The sequence below is a fragment of the Canis lupus genome, chromosome 23 (assembly GCF_003254725.2).
Source record: "Canis lupus dingo isolate Sandy chromosome 23, ASM325472v2, whole genome shotgun sequence".
NCBI lineage: Eukaryota > Metazoa > Chordata > Mammalia > Carnivora > Canidae > Canis > Canis lupus.
The window spans coordinates 12,591,319-12,609,481 of NC_064265.1; the positions used below are offsets into that span (position 1 = coordinate 12,591,319).

At 42.3% G+C, this 18,163-nt stretch overlaps 1 protein-coding gene across 1 annotated transcript in view; it reads right to left on the bottom strand.

Moving 5' to 3' along the window:
• Nucleotides 1–3,606: 3,606 nt before the first annotated feature.
• The window catches only part of GPD1L (glycerol-3-phosphate dehydrogenase 1 like), a 109,661-nt gene continuing 95,104 nt past the window's right edge, over nucleotides 3,607–18,163 (bottom strand). The window contains exon 8 of the mRNA XM_035704755.2: nucleotides 3,607–3,764. Within this exon, the coding sequence (XP_035560648.1) occupies nucleotides 3,731–3,764 (34 nt within the window). The 3' untranslated portion in view covers nucleotides 3,607–3,730. The remainder of the gene's footprint in view (nucleotides 3,765–18,163) is intronic.

An 18,163-nucleotide genomic window follows, 5' to 3' on the forward strand; every position in this document is an offset into this window, starting at 1 on the left:
CATATCATAAACATTGAGAGAATGATGACAGTGCCAGCAATGATGGAATCCACCATGGACACCTAGCCTAGTGCTGGCAGATGGGAAGCACTCGACAAAATCAGAGGAGAGAATGGAGTAAATAAAGAGGTACTCTTTATAAACCAGAGTAATATGGGACCTTGTCAACAGGTTGTCATGGATGATGGAGACAGAGCATGGCACAGAGCCTCAAGTGTTATTTTTAATATTCTCTGCATCTCTTTAATGGATCACATCCACCCCATCACAAGGAGTTTATGTAGGTTTTTTAGACTCACATTAGAAATTTCAATCACATTTCATCAGCAGTCTTTTTAGTTATTTTGGCAACTCTTATATAACAGATATTCAAGTTGTCTTCAAATGTTCCCTTCCTCTCCTTCCTTTACTAACAGAGCTTCAAAGTGTTAGCTGGACATACAGCCACCTGCTAAAGGATGTTTCCCAGTCTCCCTCATAGTTAGGTGTGGCCAGGTGGCTAAACAAAAATAATAGCTTACACTCTTATATGTGACAGGGAACTACTCTAAGTGCTTTAGATGTATAACCCATCTGATTTTCACAATCACATGTAGTGTTAGGAAACAGAGGCACAAAGACTACATGACTTGGCAAGACCACATGGAAAGCAATGGTACAGCTGGAACTGCAGTCCCAAAAGTGGGGCCCCAGAGTTTTCATTCTAGCCCACGTGCAGCCCAGTGAAATGTAGGTCATCTACATTTCCAGTTTCACTTCCAGGTCATGGCCTCAGAGGGGAGAGGCTTGCTCTCTAGTGCTCCCTTTCTCCTTCCTGCTAGTTGGAAATCACCATCTTAAACTACAAGATGGAAGTGGCATGTTGAGGATGTTAGGGCAAGATAGAGGACTGTGTGCCCAACATTGTAGAGCTATCCCATCAGCCTGGACTGCTGATGCCCAGGTTGTTACAGGAAGGAGAAAGACTTTATCTGATTTTAACCACAGTTATTTGGGGGTGGGATGGGTAGTTAATATATCCTAATTAATCTACCTTAGGTAAAAAGGTCATGGAGGAAAGGGACACATGTCTCTCAGCACCTACTGTATATATCCAGTGTCTTCACACATTATCTCATTCAGTCCCCCAAAGAAGTTCTGCAAATTGGCATTTGAGCCAGTATCTGCAATGAGGAATCCAAGGCTCAGAGTGCTTAAGTAACTTGCCTAAGATCACAGAGCTGGTAGGTAAATAGGCTGAGATTTCAATAAACCTTCTCCAAAGGCCTCTTTTTCACTCTTCTACAGTGATGTTCTGGGAAAAGGTGACTCCTTTATAAGAGGCATTTCTGCAACATCTATATCATAATTCATAACCTCATGTGTTACTCCTCAAAGCAATCTGATCAGATCGGTACTCTTAGTTCCATTTAGTAGATGAGAAAACAGACTAAACAACCAATTATACCCCCAAAGTCAACAAAGGGTATAGATTTAGGAGTCACAGCCTCAGAAATTCAAGGCTGATGACTCCTCCAAATACAACCAATTGAAGAACCCAGAGTCCTTATTCGTCAAACTTGCAATGTGTCTTCTCATTTTCATGAATCTTAATGATGGAAAGAGGAATTGCTGACAATTCAGATATGTTGTGTTTGACCTGAGCTTTAGAGCTTTTCCTGAAAGGTTGACTATGTTCAAGGTTTGTTGGTCACATTAGACCTTCTAGGTTGCAGGGGCTGGTTGCATAAAGCCCCCTAACCTGGAAGCTGGTCCTCTTCTAGAGACAAAGGCATTGGTTACTGGGGTTCTTACTTGCTCTCTGCATGTGTAGCCTCCAGACAAGATACCTGGAGAACTCCAGTAGTGTTGAACTCTTTTTTTTTCTGCAGGAGACCAACTTTCTCAGTTCCTCATCTATCTGGGAGAAAATGTCGGCCCGGAAGTAGACTTCCCCACTGCATATCACCTGGATTAACATTGGCAGTCAGACGAAGCTGGAATCTGTACCTCCTACCCAAATTTCCAGGGAAGGGAATGAGCAAGGTCTTAAGCCCCTTGCCTACCCCCTCATCCAATCAACAATGATAGGTGTACCACAACCATGTGAGTTGGGGAGAGAACCATTCCCACAGAGGCAGCAGGGGCCAGATGACTTAGTACAGTTGTCTGCAACTCTAGTTGCATATTAGCATCATCTGGAGAACTTAAATTAAAAAAAGGCCAAGCCCCAACCCTAGAAACTGATTTCATTGGTCTAGATGAGATGAAATTCTGGCCTCTGTGCTTTGGGGAAGTCCCCCAGATGATCCTCTGTAGGCCAGAGTAAGGTGTTTGCAGTGTATTTAACAGCAAAGAAGAACTCTTTCAGAAAGGTTTTAGGCATGAAGTTGTGTCTTTTGAAAGGCTGTCCCCTTTGCTCTATGGTTTGTTGTTTTACATTAAACACCTGAAGATCTCACTACTTGAAGAATGGTTCCCATACTGGCAGCATTAGTATCACTTGAGAACTTCTTAGAGCTCCATATTCTCAGCCCCGCACCCCACTACCCAGACCTGTGGAACCAGAATCTGCATTTTAACAAGATCCAAGGATGCTCTGTATACACACTGGAATTTGAGAAGCGCTGCCCTGCCCTAAGACCCTGGTTTTCAAACTTAGTTGCACATTGAAGTCACCTGGGAGTTTTTAAAACTACTGAGACTAGCTCCCACCCTCAGGAGTTCTGATTTAATTGGTGTATAGTCTGGATTTTGGGGTTTTAAAGAGCTCCCCAGATGACGGTAGTAGGCAGCAAAATTTGAGAAGCATGGCCCCTAACAGTCTTTCCTTCCCACATACCCCTCTCCTCAACCAAAACAAAGGTAGATATTTTAGGGAAGCCAAAACGGAAAATCCCACCTTTGTTAGCTTGGGAAATTAATTACAAGAAAGCAGTTATCCTATTTGTGCTATTTGACTTAGGCTTAAGGATAGTAAATAGCTTCAGGCAAAATATAGCCACAAAGATACAACTTAAATCTTCATGAGCATTGCTTTGGAGACGGTATAACTAATCCCACTACCCCTCTCCTTTCTAGAGCTGCACCCCTAGGTTTCAGCCTGGAGTTCTCTCCAAGCTACTTTCTGAAGGCAGGGGAAAGAAAAATACATATTGAGGCTCGTTTCTGTCCATAGCACAGAATGTCATTTTTTTCTTGTTTTGATGTCTCAGCACGGAGAGATTCTTCACTTTGCCTAAGAGCTCAGCCTTCTGGGCTGTTCACTTTATGCTTTGCCCCTGCTCTGAGCAGCTAAACCAAAAAAGGACTCCAGAGCCCATCAAGGTGGCTCATGTTTTTTGGGTTTGGTTTTGTTTTGGCCAGATAACATCAGAGGGGAATAACTGAAAGCTACTGTGGAACAATTGCCCTTTTATACAAGGTGACCTTTACTGGGAGAGGGGACCCATTTGCTTTATTATCCTCAAAACTAGCCTCATAGGAAAAGGTCTGTGCTCTCCCTTGAGTGCCCATCATCACCCAGTCCTGGGCTTTTCATTTTCACCTTTCAATCTTCTCCACTCCCTCCTTTTTCCCCCTCTTTGGGGAAGAACCTTGTTTCCTAAAATGAGTTGAGGCAGATACTGAAACTCAAAACCAGAGAACTTTAATCTGTGGGAGGTTAAGCAAAATCAGTGACTCCAGGAATCAGTGGCTGATGAAATATGGTGCAGCCGGAGATAGAAGACTGAATCAACCAGGAGCTGGGTCATCTCTCCAAATCTGGTTCAATGAGCAGCCATCTGGAAGTATGAAAAGATGCCATGATTCCTTAGATCTCCTTGAACCAGGTCTTGAAGTCATAGGATGAGCGTCTGTATAAGAGGATGGGTTTGGTGGACATTGAGGTTACCTCCCCAACATTTATCATATCTACCATCATTATGGGATGGCCACAGTGGGAGGAGTTTGACCCCATTCATAGCCCCACGGTTGGACCCCGATTTGTTCAAGGCAATTTGAATAATTCAACCTACCTTTGCCATCCCAACTGGTTTGAAGAGAAATTGGACTGTGAGGGGAAGATTGAGCTGGTTATAGCCCTCAGGGATGCCTCTCAGGAATCAGAGTATACACACCCCAGATCCCTTGCCCCTGGGATGGGAGAACTCTGAATCATGTGTTGCACACCATTTCTTGGAGCTTCCTCGAGGGACTAAGCTTCAGGTGTTCAGAGTCTATAACTAATTCAACAATGCCCTCTTTATTGGCTGCCGTCCCTTCGCCTTATCGCTTCCCAATTCTCTTCTCATGTTCCCTTCAGATGCCAAAGTAGACTACTCATGCTCAATTCCTTTTCTCAGGCCTGCTTCTGCAGGAAATTTAAGACAGTTGTGTTTTTAGACCAAATGCATAGCTTTCTCTTTGTGGGTGCTGTGGTGCTTGTTGACCCTCTGCCCGGATTGCCCTTTCTTCCTAGTCTCTGCTAGACAAACTCTTATTCATGCTTCAAGACCCTGCCGCAGGGCCTGCTCCACCTAAGAGTTAGTCATGGCCTCTCTTATGCCATCATTAGACGGTGTATAATACTCTATTGTTGGAATGACCTTGTTAGAATTGGGTGTTCACTTGGCAATCTTTTTTGTGTACTGAGTGCTTTAAGGACAGGTCCCTCTATTCCTCTAGGGATTAGCGCAGACCTTGGCACATAGCTGGCACTTGGTAAATATTGGATGAATCTATATATGAATAATCTAACTAGTGACTCGAGTCTAACTACCATCTACTAGAGATAGGCATTCAGCTCTTTAGAAGTTAGAGCTTAGAGTTTCTGGTTGGTTAGTTAGTTACTAAGATTTTATTTATTTATTCACAAGAGACACAGAGAGAAAGAGAGAGGCATAGACACAGGCAGAGGGAGAAGCAGGCTCCATACAGGGAGCCCGATGTGGGACTCGATCCTGGGACCTGGGGATCACACCCTGAGCCAAAGGCAGATGCTTAACCACTAAGCCACCCAGGCGGCCCAGTTCCTGGTTATTTAAACTGTCATTCTAAAGAGAGGTTCTTAATCTACAGATTCTGGGGACCTGGGAGCCCCCAGAAATTGTCTGCAAAATCATGCATGTCACGGCATTTATCTGAGGAGAAGATCTTTGCTGTCATCAGATTTCTCTTTTTTTTCTTTTCATCAGATTTTTCAAGAGAGTCTTTGATTCGATTCATTCAACAATATGGATAAAATAGTGAACAAAACAGACAAAATCTCTACTCTCATAGAATTTACATACCAGAGAGGGAGACAGAAAATAATCGTGAATGGGGATCAGTGACATGTAGAAAACTGGAGGCAGAAAGGGGAAAGGAAGTGTATGCTGTTCAACTAGGTGGCCAGGGAGGGCCTCCTGGGAATGGCAGCATGTACCGTAAAGATCTGAGTGGAGCCATTGGGTTTGTGCCTATGGGAGGATATGGGAGAGAGCCCCCTAGGCAGAGGGGACAAAATGAGCAAAGGCCCCAAGGAGAGGCATCTCAGGGCAGAAAGGATGCTGAAGTGGCTGGAAGAGAGAACAGAAGGAATGAGGTCAGAATGGTGCTGAGGACAAATCCTAGTCTCCTAGATCATAGCAAGGATCTCAGAATTTGTTCTGAGTGAGATAAGGAAGCCACTGGAGGGTTTTGAGCAGAGGGAGGAGCACATTCAGATGTGGGTTTTAGAAGGGCCACTCGTGTGAATAGACCGTAGGTGGCAGAAAGCAGGGAGACCAGTGAGGAGGTGACCACAGTAATCCAGCAGAGCAATAATAGGGGCTTGATTCTGGTGGTTGCAGTGGAGGATGTGAGAAGTGGTTGGATTCTGGATGTATTTTCAAAATAGAGCCAACAGGATTAGGTGTGGGTTGGCTGGGATGTGAGAAAAAGAAGAATTGACAGTGACTCCAAGGTTTTGGCCTGAGCATCAGGAAGGATGGGGCTGCCATTAAGTGAGATGGGAAGTCAGTCTGTGGGAGGGCAATAAAGGGGAGTCCCTTCCCTGCCCCAGAGTGGCATTCCATCTGGTGACCATGAACCTCACTCTCTCCAGCTGCTTCATGACCTACATGAAACCCAGGGAAGTATAAATAAACACTTCCCTAAGACCTTTCTGAGGCTGAAGTCATAGAAACAACCACTAGAGTCTAGCCCTAGAACCAGGGGGAGAGGTATTTGTTTTCATAATCAATAATCTTCGAGCAAGCCTGGTCCAGACAAAAGCATGAGGGAGGCATCTCAGGGCATCTTTAGCATTCTGTAGGTTTTTTAAAACTTTTTTTTTGTATATTCTTTTATTGGAGTTCAATTTGCCAATATATAGCATAACACCCAGTGCACATCCCGTCAAGTGCCCTGCTCAGTGCCCATCACCCAATCACCCCATCCCCCCGCCCACCTCCCTTCTCTGTAGTTTTTTAAAATCTAGATTTGTTCTCACCCTCTAGGAGCAGTGTGCAATAGTAGAAGGAATAGGAACTGCTTACTCAGAAAGATCTGGGTTATGGCTCCATTTATTAGCTGGGCAGTGCCAGGTGAGTTAATTTCTCTCCCCCTGGTTTCCTAATCTGGAAGCAATAGTGGTTACCATACAGGTTATGTGAAATAAAGACATGAGATCCAGTTACTATTGCTATGTCACAAACTACCCCAACACTAAGTGACTTAAAGCAACCCTCATTTTATTATACCTCCCGGATTCTGTGGGTCAGGAATTTGAGCAAGAGTTGGCTGGGTGATTTCTTTGATCTCTGCAGTGTCAGTTGAGATTGTTCAGCTGATGGATGGACTGGTCTAGAGCATCCAAGACGGCATCACTTATGTTTAATATCTTGGTTATGGTTGAATTTGTGTTCTACTATGGCAATAGTTTTAAAGATTTTATTTATTCATGAGAGACACAGAAAGAAAGGGTGAGAGAGGCAGAGACACAGGGAGAGGGAGAAGCGGGCTCCATGCAGGAAGCCCGATGTGAGACTCAATCCTGGAACTCCAGGATCACACCCTGAGCCCAAGACAGGCGCTAAACTGCTGAGCCACCCAGGGATCCCCGGCAATAGTTTTAAAACAGCTCTAAATTAATTGATATTCCTATTATGAGGGGTCTGTGTCCCCTCATCTATGTCTCACTTTGTGCATGGAAGTGATGCTATGTGACTTGTGACCTAGATCATAAAAGGCTAGGCAGCTTCACCTAATTCCTCAGAATGCTCATTTTTGAAGCCCCATGCTATCATGTAGGTAGTTTGACTATCCTGAGGCCCCCAGCTATGAGGAAGCCCAAGCCACATGAAGAGGCCGTGTTTAGGCACTCTGGACTACTATCCTAGGTAAGCCCAGTCTTAGAGACATCTCAGGCCAGATGCCAGGCATGTGAGTGAGAACTCTCAGATTATTCCAGCCCCACTGCCAAGTCTTCCCAGACATTATAGAGCAAAAACAAATCAGCTCTGTAGTGCCCTGTCTGAATTCCTGATCCTTGGAATCCCTGACATGATAAAATGGCGTTGGTTTTACACCAACTGTCAGGATGGTTTGCTACACAGCAATAAATAGACAACCAAAACAGCCGTTATTAACTTTTTTGCCTTGTGCATGCTACTTAAACTTTCAGGTCCCTCATCTAAAAAATGGAAATAATAATGGTACTTACTTTCTAATTAGGTTTTTGTGAGTATAGATAAGTTAAGAGACTTCAATCTGGCATATAGCAAATACCCAAGAAATGGTTTCACTATAGTTCTCCTTGGCTTGGTCAAGTATTCAGGGCTGTGACCTTGAAAGTTTTGTTTTGTTTGTTTGGAGGAATCTCCATATGGATTTCATAGTGGCTGTACCAATGTTTATATTCCTGCCGACAGTATATAAAGGTTTCCTTTCTCTACGTCTTTGCCAATGCTTACTGTCTCTTGTTTTGTTTTGTTTTTTGATGAAAGCCAACTTAACAGGTGTGAGGTGATATCTCATTGTGGTTTTGATGTGCATTTCCCTGATGATGAGTAATATGGAGCATCTTTTCATGTGTCTGTTAGCCATCTGTATAGCTTCTTTGGAAAAATGTCTGTTTAGGCCCATTTTTCAACTGGATTATTTGTTTCTTTGTTTTGATTTTGAGTTGTATGAGCTCTTTATATATTTTAAATATTAACCCCAGATAGATGGCTTGCAAATATTTAATGACAGACTTTTTGTGAGAGACATTCAGGGAAGGGAAGGGTCTGCAAAGAAAGCTCCTTACTAACTCCTACTTCCAAATGTTAACATTTTTTATCTTAATGTTGCTAACTTAATAAAGCAGAGAGATTATTCCACTAATAATAATTATTCCATTAATGATGAACTTATATATGCGGTGTTATTTGCAAAGTTATCTAATAACCAATAGAGTTGTCTTTCAGCTGGAGTTCCTTAAGCAGTTTCGGTTCTTTTTTTTTTTTTTTTAAGATTTTATTTATTTACTCATGAGAGACACACAGAGAGGCAGAGACCTAGGCAGAGGAAGAAACAGGCTCCCCACAGGTAGCCCAATGCAGGATTCTATCCTAGGACCGATCCTGGGACTGGGATCATGCCCTGAGCCCAAGGCAGCCGCTCAACTGCTGAGCCACCAGGCGTTCCCAGCAGTTTTGGTTCTAAGACTAATCCTCCCAAAGATCCAGTGCCTCACCTGCCACAGGTGGTACTTCTCTAGGCTGCAGGAGGCAGAAGCTTATGGCAGCTATGCACCCAGTCCCCTCCCCTCCCTTCCACTCTCCTCACCCAAGGCCCAGCTGGCTCACTTTAGCTGCCAGGAGGAGGAACAGTCTTCCAAATCCCCTACTTCAGGGCCTCTGCTGGAAACTGATGGCACACTGAGATTGGGTATTTGGGGAAGAGTTTTAGCAAAGGAACTGTTTATTTAGGACTTTGTGACAATAGGAAGCCCTACGGGAGAGTGCAGTTCCCCAGGGTTAGGACCAGGTGGCGCTGTGACTGCTCGTAGGCCTGGGGGAAGGGTGGACAGGAGAGGCTGAGTGGTGGTGGTGCCTCTGCTGTCCTACAAAAGCTGAAGCAGCCAGCACGAGCCAACCTTGAAGGGAAGAAGTTGGAAGAATAAACACCAGGACCTTGTCTCACCCATCTCTCCTTATTCCAGCCATCTGCTGAGATTCCCTATTGGCTAAAGAGTCAGCCTTGTACAGCCTACCCCAGGCAGGCTGGTGCCAGAGCAGGATGGGAAAAGGTGGAGAGGAGATGCAGAGGGCAACGAGCAGCATCCCCCTACGTGTTGTTGTCCTGATTTAATTTTCAGTGGGAAAGCAGTAAAGCCTCAAACAAGATTAAATAACTTTTCAAAATACAAGGAAATGGATGACACTCCCTGGATGGATGGCCCAGTCATTCCTTTTTATAAATAGGTCTTGAATCCAAGTTCCTTGATATTATCAGAGTAAGATTTTTATTTGGTGATGGTGGTGGAGGGAGTGGGCCATCATCTAAATATATTCTGATCTTATTTTAAAATCTATTTATGTCAAGTACCCTGACTGGGAAAGAGTTTCTCTTACCATGCTGGGTCCCAGGCTGGGCTAAGAGTGGGGGTGGTAAGAGGTGACAGTAGTGATGTAACTTGCCCAGAACCTGGAAAAGCACCATCCTGGGTATGGAAAGACACCCAACATTTCCCCCCTTTTTCCACATAGGTTTATATTGTGACTTCAATTCAGTTCTTCCTTTCCTATCATGTTTCGACTAAGACTGGATTCTAGAAGGGCTGAGCTGAGACACATTTGTCTTCTTTGCTAGTAGGTAGTTAATATTTGTGGTATCCAAGGCGTGTATACCATAGGCAAATGTGAGAGGCTTGGACTGCAAGCATGAACAAAAGCTGGCCTATTTTCAATATTGCTGGTCACTGGAGCCCTCTGAGCCTTCCTTATCTGGGAGGCAGCAGTATAGCCAGAAGCACAGATTCTTTTTTTTTTTTTAATTTATTTATTCATTCATGAGAGACACACAGAGAGAGAGGCAGAGACATAGGCAGAGGGAGAAGCAGGCTCCATGCAGGGAGCCCGATATGGGACTCGATCCTGGGACTCCAGGATCACGCCCTGGGCCAAAGGCAGGTGCTAAACTGCTGAGCCATCCAGGGATCCCAGAAGCACAGATTCTGAAGCCAGAATACATGGCTTTGCATCTCAGCTCTGCCATTTCCAGCTGTGTGACCATTAACAATGGACATCTCTGTGCCTTGGATTCCTTATCTGGAAACCAAGGATCTTAATAAAAGCACTTTCCTTTTAGTGCTATTGTCAGAATTATATTAATCAATACTGTAAAGCACTGAGAACAGCCACTACCTGCCACCAACTAACAGTAACCATGGACAATTATGATCTCATAGTGTCATGGTAAGTATCTAATGAGCTCATATATATAAAATACTCAGTATAGGGATCCCTGGGTGGCTCAGCGGTTTAGCGCCTGCCTTTGGCCCAGGGCGCGATCCTGGAGTCCCGGGATTGAGTCCCACGTCAGGCTCCCGGCATGGAGCCTGCTTCTCCCTCCTCCTGTGTCTCTGCCTCTCTCTCTCTCTCCCTCTCTCTATCATAAATAAATAAATAAATCTTTTAAAAAAATACTCAGCATAGTTCCTGAACATAGGAGTGTTAGATATCATTTTTATCCTTTGTTCACTTGTGCAACAAATATTTAGTGAGCAGTCACTGTGTGCAAGCCCTGGTCTGAGCATGGGGTAGTGGGGCAGGGGAACAGCGATAATGAAAATAGACTAATATCCCTACCCGTCTGGGGCTTACATTCTAAGGCTATTAGTAGCACATAGCGGAAGTAGACTTACTATAAAGATGCTTACACTATAAGTTCCTCAATTGCACAGATCCTTCTAAAAGCTCTATGAGGGCCCCTACCAAGGTCTTTACATTTCTTGCCTAATTTTGTATTTATAATTGTGTATTATCTTTCTAAAAGATGCCCCTCAAGATTGCAAAAGCTTCTGACCCCGCAAGACCTGGGTTTGCCTTCCTAAAGTTTATTATCACTGCTAATAATTATTATTCTTTGGGTAATAATAATCATGATTATTTGTTGGGAAATGAGGCAACGCTGTAGGAGTCTTCTGAGGTTTTATATTATTACCTTGCATCTTTATGCTAAGAAGTATCCCACAAAAGGCCAGCCCTGGTGGTCGCTCAGGCAGGAGAGCCTTGTGCATCCAGATAGGGGTTATGGTATCTACTCCTTTGTCACCTCCCCCTATCCTTTTTGGCATATTGCACCATCTAGTTAAACCCAAAAGTTCATCTGAAAATTGTTTCATCAGCTGCTCCCAGTGACATGTTGTCTCAAGGCTGTGGACTGGGGGGGATCCCTGGGTGGCACGGCGGTTTAGTGCCTGCCTTCAGCCCAGGGCGTGATCCTGGAGTCCCCGGATCGAGTCCCACATCAGGCTCCCTGCGTGGAGTCTGCTTCTCCCTCTGCCTGTGTCTCTGCCTCTCTCTGTGTGTGTCTCTCATGAATGAATAAATAAAATCTTAAAAAAAAAAAAAAAGGCTGTGGACTGGGCTAGGAAGGTTGGAGGGAGGCTTAGAGACCATGGAGCCCCAAAACCTCAACTTACAGATGCAAGAGCATGCTCAGTGGTGAGTGCCCAAAGCTAGGACATGAACTCAATACTCTTCCCTACAGCAGCCTGGGTCAGGAACAGCCCAATTTGTCAAAATATCATGTATTGTGTATCAGGTATTTTTTCACAATGAACCGATTGCTCAGGTATCTGCAGCATACAGGCAAATGTAATTTCCAATCCGCCTGATGAAGTGGCATGTTTGGATGGTAAACAGGACTTTGTTCCCTCTGAACGCCTTTGTATAGGAAGTATCTGCAGTCACCTTTCCCCATGCACCTGATTTTGGGAAACAAACCTATCTGTTGACAGGCACAGCCATTAAAGACATACGCAAAAAAATTACTTTACAGGGTTCTAACTAAGTCCCTCTAGAAAATCTTTTGCTTTTAGGACTGGAAATATCTCAGTAAGTAGATTTTAAAGAGTTTGACATTTTAACCATAGCAAGGTGTAGTTTCATATCCGTGTCTTGTACTATTTATTGCTGTTCTGGAAAAACAAAAGCGTAAAATAGAATTGCCTCTCATATAGATCTTTGGGGGCAATTACGTGCAAAATTAATTTACTCCTTAAACCAGAGAAGCATATATAATCATCTGCTGTAGCTGGGGTTGCAGTTTTAAAGAGTGCTGGGAATAGCAGTAGGTGAAAAAGAGATTTGGATGGAAGCTTTCAAATAATTACTCCATTAGAGCTGGTTTATTAACTTTTGATATGAAATGAATATATCTATGGCATACTTGTTCCAGGAACAAATTATCTTTAACCTTCTCGATAGATCCAAATGCCCATACAACTTGCAAAAATTACACTGGGCAATCTTGCTTTTAAAAATGCCTTTCACACAATAGTCATTTGAATGAAGATTCTTTACACGTTAAATAACTTAGTTGCACATAATTTTTCAGAGCAGAGCTTTATAGCACTGGGGGATCTGAAATGGATGGTGGTTTTTATTTCAGTTCTGTTTTTTCAGAGGGTCATTCCTTTTTGTTTCTATGACACATTGTATGAATTTCCATTAGGAACAGGGATGATCTGAGTCTTGCCTAGGTGCCATATTATTCATGTCCCCTCTGACTCTCAACATTGTCTTACTTTGAGGATATGTTACCTGGTCACCCCAATTATTGTGCAGGACACACTGTGTCTCCCTGTGGAGTTCTCTCTCCTTTTCTTTTTATCCTTGTATCCTCAATGCCTACAACATGATCTGACACATGGTAGGTACTCAGGAAATAGTTACTGAAGGATCAAGAACCAGTCACTAGGGACCCCTGGGTGGCCCAGTGGATGAGTGTCTGCCTTTGGCTCAGGGAGTGATCCCTCGTCCAGGATCAAGTCTCACATCGGGCTCCCTGCAGGGAGCCTGCTTCTCCCTCTGCCTGTGTCTCTGCCTCTCTGTGTCTCTCATGAATAAATAAATAAAATCTTAAAAAAAAAAGTCACTAAAGAACTGATATTTCTTATCAAGATACATTGGTTAAGCCCAATTTTAGTGATTTCATTCTATTTACTAAATTGTGCTTAAGCCTATCAGCAAATCAGCAATTAGCCATTATTATAGTGGGGAGAGAAAAATAAATGGTAGAGTTACAATAACTTATTAGGCAGAAGGAAATGAAGAAGGAGGTAAGTATAATCAAAAGCCAGGTAGTGTTCCAAATACAGCAAAAATTCCAGAATCTTTTTAACAGGATCAGCAAGACCAGTTTGGAAAATGCAATCCACCCTGCAGTCAAAAAATTATTTAGGTCTTTCAATATTTACAGTAATATGTGCTGGAAAGATAAAATTATAGTGTATGGCTTGTGGCTGTAGAATGATATATTTTGATCTTAAAAACATAAAAATGTTATTTTATAAAATTGTAATAACTGTCTAATCCTTCAGGAAGAGATCTAGAATACTTGGTGAAATGCGTGCTAAGAATCAGTTTTAATTTAGTAGTTTACTTTTATTTAGCAGAGTGATAGAAATGGTAGTTTTGATGTTTAAAATGTATTCCTTTGCTGAAATTATTCCCAAAACATAACTCTCAGAACCACCAAAAATGGAGTAAGATTTCCTTCTGATAATGAAGAATATTCAGGAACATTGTCATTGGATGTTTTGAGTCTTGTAGCTGTTTAAGGAAATGTCTACTGTGAGTACTCCATGCTCCCAAATTATTAAAGCAATAAAACTTTATTTTTTTAATAAAGATTTTATTTATCCATGAGAGACATAGAGAGAGAGGCAGAGACATAGGCAGAGGGAGAAGCAGGCTCCCTGCGGGGAGCCCGATGCTGGACTCGATCCCTGGACCCCAGGATTACGCTTGAAGCCAAAGGCAGATGCTGAACTGCTGAGCTACCCATGTATCCCCGAAAAAGAAATCTTTAAAGGATGCCTCAGTGGCCCAGTGGGTTAAGCTTCCGTGTCTTGATTTCAGCTCAGGCGGTTATCTTAGGGTTATAAGATTGAGCCCCACCTCAGGCTCTAAGCTGAACATGGAGCCTGCTTAAGAGTCTCTCCCTCCTACCCCTCCCTCTGTCTTTCCCTGTTTGCTCTTATGCTCTCTCTCAGAAAAAAAAAAAAAAAGAAGAAGAAGAAGAAAGAAAAGAAAAAGAAATCTTATAAATAAATATGCTAACATCAATGCAAGGGTACTCTTTTCCAGAGGGCAATATCTCTTTACTTTTTAATGACATATAAATGACTTTTATTTTGAAATGATGATAATCTTGTTATGGACTGAATATTTGTGTCCCCCCCCCCCCCCCCCAAAATTCATAAGTTGCTACCCAAGTCTCCAAGGTGATGATATTTGGAGATGAGTGAGCTCATGAATAGGATTAGTGCCCTTGTAAGAAGAGGTCAGCAAGTTGGCTTGCTCTCTTTCTAGCAACCTAGAGGAGGGCTCTCACCAGAACCTGACCATGCTAGCACACTGATCTTGGACTTTCAGCCTCCAGAAATAATTTGTGTTGTTTATAAGCCACCCTGTCTATGGTACTTCATTATAGCAGCCCAAACTGACTAGGAAAAGTCTCAAAAGGAATTGCAAAGTCAGTAGAGAGGTTCTAGAAACCCTTCACCCAGCTTCCCCTAATGGTTACATCTGATAGCTATAGTATACTAAGCCAGGAAACTGACAAGATCATTTCTTTTTGAAACATCCAAGTATCGGGATGTCTGGGTGGCTCAGTGGTTGAGCATCTGCCTTTGGCTCAGGTTGTGATACTGGGGTCCTGGGATTGAGTCCCACATTGGGCTTCCCACAGGGAGCCTGCTTCTCCCTCTGCCTATGTCTCTGCCTCTCTATGTCTCTCATGGATAAATAAATAAAATCTTTAAAAAACAACAACAACAACAACAACATCCAAGTATTTTGGGAAAGTTCTGTAAATATGACAAGAAACCCCTAGGATTCTTTATGCTCAAATAAAATTATTCTACAAAGTATCAATATCGTAGAAGGACCTATTAACAAATTTTATTATGTGTAATCTGACATTAAGTCACAGGCTGGATAGATGTCAACACAGAATATTTAATGGGCTTTGGTGGACTATGTGTTGGTTTAAATTCTGTGCTATCCTAGTTTTAAGAAGCAGGATTTAAAGTAACAAATGATGTCAGCGGGCCAAACACACCTAGTAGTAATGCTTTTGGAAATAAGTTTTTCTTTAAAGTACACCAATGTTTTAGCTGTAACTTAAAACCCTGCCTTTAAGGCTGCACTTACATTAGTTCCTCAAAAGCTCTGGGTTTTCATTTATTTTTTGAAACACCTCCATTTGGTGCATCATTTCCTTCACTCTTGAGATTGCATTTAGTCAAATCCAAGAATTGCCACAATGCAGTTTTGTAGTTATTAAAATAGCGGATGGTTTGGGGCTTGGAAAACATGATGGTACATTTTTATAGGCCAAAACTACTGAACAGAGGAAAATAGCAGGTCAAAGGAATCTTTAAAATTAAAAAAAAAATCTATTTATTTATTCAAGAAATACTTCCTAAAGATCACCTGGTAGGCAGGCACAAACCTGAGCTTTAGGTACATAATACTGGATTAGATATTTTTTCCTTCACGTTTTGACATCTCAGAAATAGAAAGGTAACTAATGGCTAATAGTGCCTAATGGATTACACTTTTTTTTTTTTTTTCACATTTTGACGTCTCAGAAATAGAGAGGTGGCTTAAAATCATTGTTGGCCATATGGCAGTTGTGATGTAGCTGTCACTGCCTACACATTTGTCAATTTAGTAATAATTCCTAGTTGTAAAACTGGTTAACTGCCACCCTTCAGTGTCTTGGTCAAAGACTCATTTAGGAGGCATTTGAAAGAGGAATATGAGTCCTAGCTGTTGTCTGAAAATCTTCCATTGATGCTTATGGTAAGATTTAGAAAGCACCAACATCAAAACTTGCAAAATGGGGTCAGGGCATTGGAAAAAAGGCCTAGAGGCAGTAGTGGAGTAGCCTCTTAAGAGATCCTGAATATGACATTCTTGATGCCTTAGAGGGCAATATCAGCTATAAATATCACTTACATAAAGACTCTAGGTTGAAAAGTAATTCAGAAGAATAAGGCTATAAATGTGAATTTTATTACATCTACATTATATATGCATGCATTATATATGTGTGTACCATGTACAACACATATGTAAAATATATATGTATGAACAAATATGTTTTCTTTCTGCATATATATAAGAGAAATCAATTATAAAAATTTATGTCCATATAAGTTTATAAACCGAAGCAATCCAACAGGGAAAGGAATTTTTCAACAAATGGTACTGGAACAATGGATAGCTATAAGAAAAGAAAAAAAAAAAAAGAGTTGCCTGGGTGACTCAGTGGGTTAAGTGTCTGCCTTCACTCAGGTCATGATCCTAGGATCCTGGGATATCTAGCCCTGCATCAGGCTCCCAATTAGCAGGTAACTTGCTTCTCCCTCTATAGCTCCCCCTGCTTGTGCACTGCTAGTCTCTCTCTATCAAATAAATAAAAATCTTTAAAAATAATAAAATAAATAAAAATTTAAAATTTAAATAAGTCATAATCTCCTGATTTAGTTGACAGAGTTGTTTCTTTCTTCTTCTTTTTTTTTAAGATTTTTATTTTTTAAAAGTTATTCGATACCCAACACAGGGCTTGAACTCACAACCCCAAGATCAAGAATTTCATGCCACGTTTTTAAAAAAGTGGAACCATTGGTTCTGATGAATTAATTAATTAATGAGCCCATAAGAAACTGGAACCCCAAAAGATTAATTATCCTAACTAGTAAAGGCTCAGTCTAAGACTCGGTTCTTCCAAACTCTTCCTTCTAAACTATTTACCTTTGGTTGGGATCCCCAGAAGCAGAGCCTGAGCCAAGGACTCTCATATGCAAGTGATTTGTTGAGGTTTATCTCAGGAAAAAACCTGTAAGAATGAAAGGAGGCAGGATAGAGCTAGGGATTGAAGCAAATAGAAGATGTGAATTCAGCCAAAGTCTAGCCTCAACCTGATGTCATGGAACCCTGCAGAGGGAGTTTCCCACCTTAGGGTAAGAAAACTGAGCTTGTATACTGTTACACTGGTCCGTCAGTGGCGTTGGGCACCCTGCCTTTTCATGTAGGGGGTAGACGAGTCTGAGCAAAGTGGCTCTGAGGGCAGTCCTCTGGGGAAGGTGAGGAGCTGTGACCTATCAGCCACCAAAACTCAAGAGTAGTTTAGGGCATGGGTGCACTAGCCAGGTAAAGGGTGGGGCAGTATCCACATCTACTACACCACTGCTGTTCTCAATATTATCAGAATCATGGCCTAATATACTTTGTTAGGTGAGGCCCATTGAGATATTGAGTTCCCTGGCTAATGAGTACCCTGTGAGACATTGCGAGCCAGGAGCATTTAGCCACTATGACTGTTCCCAGAGTTAGACAACGTTTACTGCAAAAGAGAGTTAAAGAGATACTCCATATACTGCTTTATCTGTTTACTACAGAGTTCATAAACCAGTGGTCAAGAGGCAGAACTTAGGCTCGTAGATGTGTTTCATGTGGCCCATACAGTGTTTAAATATTTTTGAAGCGGATCCCTGGGTGGCTCAGTGGTTTAGCACCTGCCTTCAACCCATGGCGTGATCCTGGAGTCCCGAGTTGGAGTCCCACATTGGGCTCCCTCCATGGAGCCTGCTTGTCCCTCTCAGTCTGTGTCTCTCATGAATAAATAAAATCTTTAATAAATAAAAATAAACATTTTTGAAAGACTAGTTGCTGATACTTAAAATGTTGGAGAATCCTCATAAAGATGTGGATTTCTTTCCTCTGTTGATGATTTGGAAGGGCTGATTCCACTGGGTGAGCATTCAAACACTGCAATAACTAGTGTCTCAATGTAGAGCAACCCGAGTGGTGGCTGCCCCTTACAGAGAGGTGTCCCCCACCTCCTAGTCTACTTCTTACTTGTGTATGTCTCCTACTCAGCCCTGAGGGTGTTTTAGTTAGCTACCCCAGGTTTAACCTCCTTGCAATACCTGATATGTTCTCTAGAAAACTGAATG